This window comes from Homalodisca vitripennis, chromosome 4 (assembly GCF_021130785.1).
Source record: "Homalodisca vitripennis isolate AUS2020 chromosome 4, UT_GWSS_2.1, whole genome shotgun sequence".
NCBI classification, from domain to species: Eukaryota; Metazoa; Arthropoda; class Insecta; order Hemiptera; family Cicadellidae; genus Homalodisca; species Homalodisca vitripennis.
In genome coordinates this window covers 122,643,246-122,656,953 of record NC_060210.1, presented here as the reverse complement: position 1 = coordinate 122,656,953, position 13,708 = coordinate 122,643,246, and the positions used below count along the sequence as shown (strand labels likewise).

Sequence of the window (13,708 nt, the reverse complement as noted above, 5' to 3'; positions counted from 1 at the left end):
ATAAGAAAATTATCAAATCAGTTTGGATGATTTCTGTATCTTTATCACCTGACCAGGAAATTTATATTAAAATACAGCTGATTTAATTTTAAATTATCCACTATAATCTAGTTGAGCAAGGGATAGTTTTATATTTCTGTTTAATGTTTTGAATACAAATAATAATGAAATTATTAAATTTTATTTGTGTAACATTTATATACCTCTTTATATATGGTAGTAAACTTATCTTTTTTAAGATTTTGGTAAGGCATTTATATACAACACAGTACCCATATGGTCAACAAAATTGATTCCAAATCTTAACCCTGGAAGTGTCGGTCAACCCATTTGGTGTCGATGAGATCACTTCTAAAGTGCAATCGACACTAACGGGGTTGATTCGTAATATACCGATAAAATGCATATTACCGGTCACAGACCTTTAAATTATATATCAATCTATTGCTTATGAGGTGCTTTTAATGTTTAGTGGTCTTTGATTATCTTTTGTGCTGTATCTAGGTGGCAACCAGCTTAACTTTATAAGCTGTCATTGGGCTCGATCGTATCTGTGTAGCGGAGATTGCCGGTTGTAAACAAATCATTTCTTGTTTCTTCTGGAGTGATTTATGTCCAGTTTTAATATAATTAGTTTCATTTTAAAACTAGTACTGGCTGATCCATGTGGATCTAGTGATATTTATAATATTCTCATGGAATCTTATGTACTGCCAGAAGAAGCAAGTGACTCAGAGTGAGAAAACCAAAAACCTAGTGTAAATATATTTTGTTTTTTTTTTTCTTCAATTCTAAAATGTTAAAAACTGTTTTATATATTGCTCTATATCATCAAACATAAAAAAAGGCAAGAAACATATTGAATATTTGTTTGATAGTACTTTTTTCATTGTGTTGCCTAGCAACTGAAAAATGGCAAATTTGCACTTTTCTGTATAAACATATTGTTATCACTTTTTTTTATTTTTTAACCAATAAAACTATATATTTTTGTGTTTATAACTAAATGTGTTACAATTTGGCTATCCTACATGTTCTATTCATCTTAAATTTTTGTAAGATGAGGATAGTTTTATGTAACATAATTTTTTCACACATAAAATTATAGTCACGATACATGGGATAATTTTTTAAAATTTCCTATTAAAACTTATTTAGTTTTATTCTCTGTTTTATAACAAAAACATTGATGTATAACAATTTATACTTAAATAAAAAAAACATTTTTTTATGAATTTTACCGTGAGAGCCTTGAAATTGCATGAAAAGTGCCGACATTTCAGAAATTCTGTTAGACACTTCCAGTGTTAATCAATTCTGAACTTGAAGTAAATTTAGTTTGTCAGACAGCCATTTACACTTAAGTCAACTGTATTAAAATGAACTTGAATTTTACCCTATTAGAACAATGTTAAAGTTTAAACACACTGCTGTTAATTTATGGAAGACATCTTGTTTCAAAGATGAATTAATACCCATAAATACACTTTTTAGTTTCTCTCGTAAAGTGTACAACCTTTATTTAATTAAACAACAAAGTACAAAAAGGTTTTACATTTTTTTTCTGAACAACCAATAAAATATATAATAAGCATTCAAATTCATAGTAAACGTGTTTTTAAATAAAATATCATCTGTAACCCTACAATAAAAATAAGGAAGTAAAATATTTTAAGTTCAACATTTTTATTATAGGGCTAATACTAAGAGGCCACTAGTAAGTAAATTACGGAAGAGGTAGAACATTGTTATAATATTATATACATAATATATAATACATAAAATTGTTTTATTTTTTACAAGCTGAACTTTGTTTATCTCAAGTTGAGTTTTAAAATAGCCTACTTGCATTTTTTATTGATAAATTATATTGATCTGTTAGTACAAATTGTTTTGTTAAATGTTATTTTCCCTCCAGTTTGAAAAGGGTTGAATTTAGTTTCAAATGTGATGTGAAATATAAGCAATTTAAATCAACCTGTGTTTATTTTTTCCTGTAAAGAGCATATGTTTATTTAACACATATAATAAACATATCCTAAATACCAAAATAAAAAAAAATAAAAAATGGAATCTTTACTAATGCAAGTAATGTGAAATTGTAATATAATATTTACACTTCTAGCTAGTATCCTGGATTCTAGTGATAATATCCATATGTATATATTGGAGATATGACTATCCTATGATGTAGATAAATTCTTTTCTGCAAGTTAGTAAAAAATTCTATTCATGCCTGTTCACATCCATACAATAATAGCAGTCTTTAAAAATTAAAGACCTGAAACGGTTATTTTTTTATATATTTTATGTACTATATATATAATATTGACAAATAAAACTGGATTTACATACTCCAATACATAAAAGGAGATAATATGTTTGGTATAATATATTTTTGAGAAGAAAGTTACAAATACCAAGGTAGTAATAATACAAGTTTGGAAAAAGAATACTATCAGGATAGCCACGCTGCAGGGAATCTTAAAACCCAGGAAAGAATCAAAAACTATTTTTATCTCAAGAAATGTATGTACATGATCAATGGTATGTACATGAGCTGCCGCAACACAGGTTGATTCAAAATACTTGATTCTACTACTTGTGGAATTGATTGTTATTAAGTCTCCTGTGCAAAGTGGTAGTTGGCCGTTCTTTTAAATTGACCCATTTTGAAAGTACTACTACTGCAGCTGAGTTGTGGAAGTGAGGAAGATGGTGCTTCTAACTGGAAGATAAAGTATACTTAGCAGCCGTGTAGTAACAGCAAAATGGACTGTTATTCTGTAGTGTGCTTAAAATACTTTTTGATACAAAAACTTTTGAAGACCAGATGATAGGATGTCCATTTCGGATAATGTTTATTTCATCAATAAAAAGTTACAAGCCAACATTTGCACTTCTTTTATTAAAAGAATGAGTCCCTGTGTGCCCACTTTATTTATTTACCGGGAACACCTGAAATGCACAATAAGATGATTCAAACTCGAATTGTATGGTAACCTTATTGAGTCATGAGGAGTTCACTGTTGGCTGAGCACCAATATCGCTGTTAATAAATACTCCATTCAACTCAATGTTGTTGGCAACTGCTCTGCTGCGTCTGTTTCTAACTACAAGCAGTCGTGCCTTGTTGCTGTTACCCACTACCATTGTAAATTTGCCTCCGTATAAGTAGAGCTGTGACAACTCGGTTGTTATCGCTATTGCTGTGTATGAGCAGTCTTTACACCAGGAGTCATAGAGCTTCAAACACAAACTTACTAAGGCTTTATACATCAAATTAGCAGATTGACCACTGCAGTCAACCTTCGGTTGAGTTTAGGTCACTTTTGCTAGGAATATTTAAAAAAAAGACAACTAGGAAACCTAAAAAGATTTTGACAGTCAAACAAACCTCAAGCAAAGAAATTCATACAAACACCATGACATTAAGATCCAGGACCAAAACATGGCGGCTGCCTTTACCCTTTTCCTTCCCGACCATCATCTTCCTGTCTCATTGTTTCAGAATGTCATACCATAGTACCAGAGGAAATTCCAACATTGAATTACTTGTAAGATTTCCATTTTTGCCTGTCCGGGTGTAACATGTTTGTGCTCTTGACTTCTGTGCAGTGACGTTTGGATTAATTTTTTCCTGTCTGCACTTCAAACTGTTGTCAAGTATGGTACCATTTTTCTTTCCTTTTTTAGTAGCAGTCCATTGCCATAAATGGTAGGTTTTAAAAATTTTGTTCACCTGAGAAAGAGAGTAGAATCCTTTCAATCATCAATAACAAACTTTAAAGAAAGAATTTAGTGAAGTGCCATACTATTTATATTTGTTAATCAGTTGTTCATACCTGGTAAAAGTCTTACATTTCCTAGAGTGCCTAACACTCAAGGGGTTGAAAAACTTTCATTTTTGTCTACCTGTCCTTAAAATCACGAAAACAAAAAGACTTATGGACTAAATTGTCCATGAAGCTTTATTTCTATATAGCAGAGAACATAAATATTTTATAATCTTTGTATACAGGCAACTTTGAATTCAATGATGGTACATGGTCCATGGGATTTGACTGTAGTGAACATGTTACATTAGTTTTATACATTTATAAACAAACTGAATACAATTATGACATTTTAGCATTTGACATCGTGACACACGTAGCTGTAGACTTTTGCATACAACCTCAGTGAAGTTTGTTACATATCGCATTGTGTTGAGTACTCCTACCTTTTAAATATTAAAAATTTTTGTTATTTTTGTACAAATTTCTTAGTAGGCAGCGGGGGCTGGCCATCACTTGGGTAATGGGAGCCAAACACTTTCGACTTTGAATTACCAACATTGCATTGAATGTAAAGTGACACAATAATTTTCCTTATTATTCTTAAAATTTACAGTGTAGCTCAATTTCAATAATCTGTTCAGGAAATAAACATAGAGAAATGGAATTTCCTGTATAAGATTAACAATCTTAATAAACTTTAAGATGTATATGTCAATTATTTAGAAAATCATCATAGTTGGTGGACAACTATGACTAGTGCTCTTGTTGATTATAAAAAACAAATCATGAAATCTGAGACGACCCCTACTGCTTCAAAGAAGACGACTTAGAATTTTGAAAGTTTAGCCCAGTCTGCACAACTTCAGGTGAAGATTGTACGTTGCCATGCAATATCAAATAAAACGCATGTATACAAACTAACACTTCTTTATTGGTATACACAGAAACAATACAAAATAGGATGGTCCTACTTTATGTTTAATTTGTACTAATAATTCTAATAACTAATTTAGAAAATAAGGGTAAATTATAATAAGAATGTTACAACAGCTTCATAAGAGCAACAATAATGAAGCATTCGTCATTTAAATTAATTCCATTGTTAATTTAAGTTTAACTCTTTTTCTCTCGAGTTAGCTTGTGTAAGATCTGGGAGTGATTTTGTTATTTTAATAATTGTCCTGTTGAATCGATTTAATATTCAGTACTTATAATCATCTAGTAATAACATTAAATGTGCTTTATTACCCATCAGTATGTCATCACTTAATTTTAAGTCACAACTTATGTTATACTCATTCAAACGCTCCATATAGAACTATTTTGCAACCTAGTGTAATGAAGGCGTTCAAAAACTACATAGATTTTAGTAACTCAGAACACATATTAACACGAAAACGATAACACTAGTCTCCCTCTCTTTTTTATATACTCCAATCCCATGTACCCTGTTCAAAAGTATTCCCTGACGCAAAAGTTTACAAATATGAACATAATCTGCTCCTCTTTTACTAACATTTTCTTTTTTTAAGTATAAACTTTTTTTAATAATATGTTTTCTAGAACATGTATTTGCTGTGTATTTTATTTTAGGATAATATTAGTCTTTATAAGATAAGTAAATTAATCTGCAGAAATATTTTTATGCTGAAAGAAACAATAAATCACTAATGCATATTTTTTAGATTTAACACATTTTTAAGAGTATACATAGGAACAACATTATTTTCAAATTTTAAGTATACAGTATATACTACACACAATGAATGCTCAGATGTACAAAAATAAATAACATCATTATTGTACAGTAATATAATTACAATACAAAAATACCCTTAATTTGTAGATAACTATTGAATCACACTTTATACATTTCGTACATATAGAAAACATGTGTATTTGCAATAATACTTCATAATAGTATTGCAAGCTGAAGGCCATAGTGATAATAATAGATGATAATAAAAATTCATATTATAAACTGTTAAAATTCTTGTAATACCAACAGAATTTTTAGAAATTATGATAATTTTTAAACTCAGAAACAATTAATTACAATCTAATTTTAGTTCCTTACGTTATTATGTTCCATAGATTCATTCACAGAGTGGGATGTTGTAGAAAAAATATCTTTGTCTTATTTGACATGAATTACAAGATAAAATATTGTAGCCCACATACAATATTATTCTGTTTAATAACCTTTTGGTTTATTTATTTACTATTAATTAGTTTTACAATTGACTATAATTATCTCTTATAATTGAAATACTAAAACGAATAACAAATACGTACTCATTACTTTATAAATGATAGTTGAAGTGTATATAACATGGGTATGGTATGGGCCGTTTCACATTTAAATCCAAATAGTATCTCATATTTATAACACCATATAAAGTATTATAACCATTTTCAAAACTAATATTTGAGTATATTTATGCTAATGACTAGATATTTATTATATTTAAATAAATTAAACCCTAAAGTTAGTAATGAAATGAACTAAATATTTATTTTGTAGGGACTCTTATGTTTGAAATATGTCGCTTTTGTTTTATATGGCAATGTGGATGTACATTTTAGTTGAGTATTATATCATACTGATCATTATTACTGATTGTTAATCAATACACTTTAGTTAAAAAAATAACAATATATCCATTTATTAGATCTTTTGGAGAGAATGAGTTTGCAAATTTATTTTCTATTTTATGAACACAACTACCAAAATGTGTACACAGAAAGCATACCATCGTGACTGATTATTTGCTTAATAATAGAAGAGCTATGAGAAAACAACTCATAACCGAGTTCACTGGAACATTCCAAAAGCTTATTGTTTAAGTCCTTGATGTCCCACACTTCCTGGTAGTAGGTCGGACAGCCAGGGCTCCCTCCTCGTTCCAGGAGCCAGACGACAACAAATTGTGGCTCTATCACAGTCAGTCTCCTCACGAACGAGTAGAAGCTGAACGCAAGACAGTACACGACTTCTTGCTTGTGTATATCGAGCACGTTCAAACAGTTGAACATACAATACAGCAAATACGAATCAATCAGTTGCATCTGTTCTGAGTTTGTATATTCACCTATTTCTTTCACCCATAGCAACTTTCCGACTGAATAACTGTAAAACTTAATTGTGCCAGGATGAGAAGTGAATGTCACAATAACATCTTGGGCATATCCACACCAAACTGTAACGCCCTCAAACGTAATATCTATATTAGTGAATTTTAGTTTTTTGAAGTCGTACACAACAAGTTTTGTGTACAATATACTATCTGGTGAACGAAACACGTGACGAATCATCCCTCTCGAATTATCTATCCTAAATATGTTAGTGAAAGCAATTTCGTTTTCAACAGAAAGTGAGGTTGACATCGACACAACTGACAGTTTCACTCCTTTGAAAACGTCCCACAGATGCATGGATGAATCAATCAAGGGATTGGGTATACGCTTATAACTGACCAGAATATTTTCAAAATTAATGAACCGAAAATCGTCATCCTGATTCATAAAATCTGCTTCAAGTATATCGGTCGAATTCAATAACCTTAACGGAAGATGTTTGTTTTCTTCAACCAAAAACCTGTAAAGAATTTTACAATGCTCACTACTATTGTTAAAGTCGTACACACTAGCCACATTCCATTGTGTAATAACAAGCGTTTTTCCACTTAGAAATACACCTGTATTTGGGCAACAGTCAAATATAGGAATTTGGGCATAAAGGAGTTGGGGTTTTGTATTTACATTCCATACTTCAAGTGCAGTTTCAGTCATGATAAATATCCAATGGATGCCATCACTATCTATTTTGACTTCACTTGACATAATTTCCAAATTAGTCCTAAAACTTAATGCTGAGTATCTGTTGTTTTTCCAGTTATTAAGTAAATGAACTTTACGCATGTAATGAATTCTCCAACTACACAGAGGCTGTAGCCGAACCTCATTTTCTTCTGGCAATCTAAAGCCCGGTTCTACTTCACAAGGAGTATTCTCTAAATAGTCCTTAATCTCTCTGAAACAGAATCTCCTCCAAAACGCATCAACATTGAATGTTTCCCTCCACTCTAAACTAACCGCACTACAAGCAAGCAGATCTTTCACACTAAATTTTTCCACTATTTTCTCGATGATTTCCTCTGGCAGATCAGTCAGTGCCATCTCGCTTCACCTTCTGAAATGAGAAAAGTTCAATAAAAAATTTTTACTCATCATCTTTATTTGTTGTTTTAACTCTTTTAAAACAAATAGAAAATTATAAATAATAAAATAGTCCTCATTCAGTTAGCAGAACTAGGTAGATTTTGTAATGACAGAAAAATTAGTAAGTCACATTGGGTACTTTGGGATTATACCGACCACACCAGTATGAAGAACACAAAAATGTAAATTTATAGAAACAAACATGATAGAACGAAATAAACAACTGTTTAATTACAAAATTACAAGCATTTCCAAGTATTGTGATCGGTATTGTTGTCGCCGTTATCTTATTTTTCTCGATAATCCCGATTAGGGCAGGGCGCGGCATCACATGATTTGCACGGCACATAATTGCCTTTCCATTACAATTCAATTTATATTTCTGACCAGCCCCTCTAGAATTTGATATTTTACTGATAGGTACTATCTCGAGGGATGTTTTTCTTTCCAAAGGTGCTGCCGAAGCCCGCGCTGATAGCCGGAGGCACTCGCATTTTGGGTGGCGGAGTGTGATCAAGAATAAAAACAAGTTTTGAGTGTTTTATCAATAAAGAGTTTAGTTTTAGTTTGGTAATGTTTGTTTTTGTTGAATTTTTGTGTTTGGAGAAATATAGATGTAAAACAAACAAGTACAACAAATCGACGCACTAGCTGAACGGGCGGCGAGACTTTGCAATCACGTTATCTACTAGACCGCTCGACTTTGACCTCTGTCTGAGGGTGGGGAGGGGTTTGCGATAAGACAATTCCTCTTTTATATTGACGAAATATTGTTCTACGCTAATCTAGTAATCAGTAGAAGCAAAATGTCAAATAACGATTCATGTCTGGGTGTGGTCGGTATAATCCCAAAGTACCTCACATTGTTTATAACAAAAAGTTTAGGAAATTTCATTAGCATTCCAGAACATTCAACTTTTTCTGCAAGTCCTTTTTTAAATTAGTCATGAATAAAAAATCTATTAATGGCTGCCATATTGGAACAAAATGGCATCTCAACCTAGAAAATAAACATTACAGTGATATTTATAAGATCAAAATTTTGTAAAAGGTTTGTACTTTACCAGTTCTTAGTCATAGAGAAAATCTTATGGGATTAACATATAATCCCTAACTGTTACTAAAAAACCTCTATTAAATTTTATAAGCATTCCAGAACACTATTTTTTCCTCTAGTGCCCACAAATAATGTAGTTGTGAACTTTTTAATGTTCACACGGATGCTATGTTGGAATGAATTAGCAAACCAATGTGGCCAAGATACGAGTATTTTTCATGTTGATCATGTTCGGTGAAGTTATACATACATTTTCGGCAAGTGTCACCATGAGGAAATTGCAATACCGATTTTGTATACAAAATGTACAGAAAAGTATAGTTGATTTATAGAAAACTCATCAAACTTGTTTCATTCCCAATTTACTTTAAAGTCAAAAGCCCCACTAAACAAAATGACAAGGGATGTTTGTTAGTACTTAAGTGTACTTAGTGTTAGTACCTTGGAGGTATGAACAATTGTTGTTGGCTTTCAAAAATGTAGACTTTGAAACACATTTCAGAAAAAACTTTGGTCAAAATTAGATAAGTTTGAAAAATAGGGGACTCTTGGTACCGCCACTTTCGGTTGGGGAACATGGCCTTTTCATTATAATGGTATTAGTCTAAGTCCTTGTACCCCCACCCTTTGTCATATCTTCACAGGGTGTTAACCCACCCCCTCCACCAAAATATTTTGAAGGGCCCTCATAATGTTGTTGGCTTTCCATAAAATAGACATTAAAACATGTTTAAGAAAACATTTGGTTCAAATCGTACAACTTTTCTAAAAGGAGGTTAATGGTACAAAGTGCTAAATATATTTTATGATAGAAGTGGGAATATTGAGTGCGGTGAGGATTAAAATCGAGAAATTCTGATAATGTATTTGTTCCAAAACCTAAAAAAATTTATTTTACCAAACTTGTTCATTTTTGCCACCTGGACTATTTAACTAAGTGCCTTATGCTATAAGGAACTTGAGTAAAAAAACAGAATTTCTTTTTAAATTGAGAGTTTGTCTTTTTAGTTTAGATAATATTGAAATTTACTTGTAAGTATTACATAAATTATTATTTTTTTTGCATACTTCCTTACTTAATTTTTATGATCTTAAATTATGTTATTTGATTTAAAAGGTTTGTGTTATTATATGATGTATAATAATAGTATATAATATTGCTTTTTTGTCCTGAAAATGTACAGTGCTCCTAAGTATAAAAATGCAGATATATCAATGCAAGTTGTCTGAGAGTACAGTATGTATGTTTGTAGTCAATGTATTTTTCTTTTCTTTTATTACTGTAGCACACCTTTGACCATTATATTTTGTTTTTTCATGTTAATAGAAATAGTTCTATTTAGAACTTAAGAATAAGGAGTCCATCAAGAAAGTACAATAATAACACTGATCTAAAATATTCATTTTAAATTCAAGGATAGGACCTCATCACAAACTCTGCTTTAGAGGCCCTGTATTTTTCTTAAAGAAAGTTAGTTTATGGTATCTCCCCTAAAAAGTGGGGGAGTCAGGATTTAACATGTACACTATATATTTATTATTGGTTATAATACACTTGCAAAATTTGAAAAAAACTGGATTACGGGAAATGGACTAATCCCCCCCCCACCACCAGAGCCAAAATATATATTTGTTCTTAATAAAATTGTGGTTATTTTGTATATCCTAGATTTACAAAAATGTTTTATCCTACCATCCTTATAAGAGGGTTGAAGCTATAAATTTAGAAAGATCATTCATTTATCACAGGACACTTTTTTGAGATTATCATTTACTATTCCATATTATGGGCTTTGGTGCCATCCTGCTCTTATGGCAAAACACAAATTGGGATAGTACTTAAATGTATGCCCAGATCACATGAGCGCTTGTAAAGGTTAACTTTTTCTTCATTTATAAATGTATGTATGTATTTACCTGCTTATGTCACATAATAACAAGTAGTAGGTGGCCTCATTATAATACCAAAGGTATGTAAAGTACCATTTTAAACTTACCAGATCTAGAAATTAAAGCTTGCAATGCGCCAAAGACCAAACGGCTTGAAATTATACTATGGCTGTAAAGTGTTTATTTGAGTACAATAAGTTTTTTAATACAATAGGCACGATTATATGGAAAGGTCACTAATTCCCAGTAAACATTGCAATACAAGTTTACTTACATGTCACAAGTACAAATGATATATCATACATTACACGTAATTAACTATTGTTTTAAGGTCAAAATAACATTAACACACCCGTAATCACCCACAGTCTTGTAAGAGTAAACCTGCTAAACACTAGCAATCTGAGTGACCAATGACCTACTGCACTGTATTAGGGCTGACCAATGACAATGAATGATAACAGAACTGTATTTCGATAATGATCTTAACGGGTTATGTCAGTGAACGAATGATCTGATCTGATCTGTGACGTTCGGAACAACTCGCGTAACAGATCCCGTTCAATAGATCTCGGTCACTGCTACGACCTGTTCTAAAGACCAGTTCATTACTGAAACTCCCGCAAGAGTATGTCGCGAATCTGTTATCGGATTTTCCAGCGAATGGCAAATGTAACGTAATGATCGTGTCAATTACAAAGAAATTGATTGGTTTGAACTTATGAGTGAAAAGATTGGACGCAAGTGAATTAAGAGGGTAAATATGTTGTAGTACAAGACATATAATTACAAGCCTAACCGTTTGACTTTATTATTAATTAATAATATAAAGAAAACGATTAGTAATTTTAATACTAGTCGCAAGAAACTAATCTGCTATACTAGTGTGGAATTTAAACAATATGTTTTAGGCTTAAGTGTATGAAACAACTGCATATTTACCACAACCCAGGCGTGTAATGATATGTCTTATACTATAGTCTCTCAGAACCATGTGAACCAATGCAGAAATATAGATATTTTTTAAAAGCTATAACTCATATAATCGTTACACTATAACATATGTGTGTCAATTTAACATTAACACCAATTTTTACTTCATATATTTATAATCTTTTATAATACAAGTTAACATGGAAGTTCGCTTAAAATTAGTTATATGACATAAAAAACCTTGTACAGAAGGCCACAAAACATTACATATTGAGATAGAAAATCTCAACTTTGGTGCCATTCCTACCACAGCACTTTGACTTTTTCTGAAGCCAGCTTACTTTTAATTTTTAGCGAATCCGACAGTGAACTCAAGAGATTAGAACAACAGTGGAGTGCATGGGAAATGCTGTATTAAGAACAAATTAATTACAAAATAATTATATTTTTGTTTATTTGCATTTAGTTATTAAGTGAAGGTAATACATCAATATTTATACTACTCAAAAGATTATTACATAATTTTATAGTCTTTATTTAATATTACTGCGACGTCTTAAAAAACCCTTTTCTATCAAAAATATCAACTAAACTATTAACATATTAGTTATTTAACTATTAATTCAATAAAATGTTCTTTGTAATTGGTGATAAATTATTAACTAGTTCTGAATCAGTCTACTTGATAATGTATACACAGGTTTGGAGCCAGGGCGACCTGAGATAGGAACTTAACTCGTGCAAAACTTTGTTTCGGCGCCCCGCCCAATCCGCAACTCCTCAACCTACCCAATTGTTTTAATTTTTATTGGGTTTCCTACACTTCTAGTACGAGATATATCTTTGCAAGCCGTATGCGCAGTTACCGCACTCCACTTCCCCCTTAGCGTGCGGCGTTGCCACATTACTATATCAGCTGATTCTCAGTACGAGGCAGCGCGACGATGTCTCTCTTCGTTCCGGTTGTTTACATGCGTTTTTTTCTTCGGCGTTCGATCATTCTGCATGTTTTAATTATTTTGTTTGCTTACGTCCTGTGGTGTGGTTAATTTAAATCGTGAAGGTACATGGTTTAGGAACATAGGTTAGCAGTAATGATCGCTCGATTGTTAATAATAATGTTGAAAATGTAGAGCTCTATTACTTGGATCTTACGAGTTGCAAGCAAACCTGTCGGGGATTTTCTGTTCATCTTATGTGGCATCTGTGTTTACCAGTCAATTTAACTCTACAGCAGTTTATTTTGACCAAATAGCATAACTCATTGTAAAAAGTTTAAACATTCTAGGCCTTTTAAAAGGGGTTTTTATGAATACCTGTGTCATGAATTAGTTATCAGAGAGCGAAGAGGTAACTTTAAGATTGATTGATGATTATAATAAGCACCTTGCCTTGCGGGATTTAATATCCAAGTTCCACACACTCAAAACAGTGAGAAAAGATGCACTGGAAGATTTGGGTGCAAAGTACAATATGGCTATAACTTAAGTTATGAATAAAATCAAGAGTCTGTGGCCCGATTTTTCTACACACATTCAATCATCATCCTATTCTACTACTACTACACAAACACGCCACCTGAGAGTACACGTGAATCACCACCTTTGATCAACACGTATAGCACGAATAATGTGTTTGTCTACTATGATCTTAGTACACGCACTACGATAACCAGATGTGCTGACCATTCAATAAAACATATTTTCTTCTTTCAATTTCCATATAAAAGCTTGTTTTGTTATTCTGCTCTCGTCAATTCAGTCCGTAAAAAAATATCCATTGTAATTAAGTATTAAAAAATATCATTTTTACTCAATCGAGGATTAAA

General features: G+C 31.7%; 1 protein-coding gene across 5 annotated transcripts; it reads right to left on the bottom strand.

Moving 5' to 3' along the window:
• Positions 1-4,690: 4,690 nt before the first annotated feature.
• On the bottom strand, positions 4,691-11,931 carry LOC124360075. 5 transcript variants are annotated; one of them, XM_046813359.1, is made up of 2 exons: positions 11,890-11,931; positions 4,691-7,971 (listed from the first exon to the last, which is right to left on the bottom strand). In XM_046813359.1, exon 2 carries the CDS (start codon positions 7,956-7,958, stop codon positions 6,504-6,506), a length of 1,455 nt encoding a protein of 484 aa, XP_046669315.1. In that variant the 5' UTR covers positions 7,959-7,971; positions 11,890-11,931; the 3' UTR covers positions 4,691-6,503. The 5 variants fall into 5 exon arrangements, with proteins under 5 accessions (XP_046669315.1, XP_046669311.1, XP_046669310.1 ...); XM_046813355.1 differs by lacking the exon at positions 11,890-11,931 and adding an exon at positions 11,055-11,514; XM_046813354.1 differs by lacking the exon at positions 11,890-11,931 and adding an exon at positions 11,222-11,514.
• Between the last annotated feature and the right edge of the window lie 1,777 nt (positions 11,932-13,708).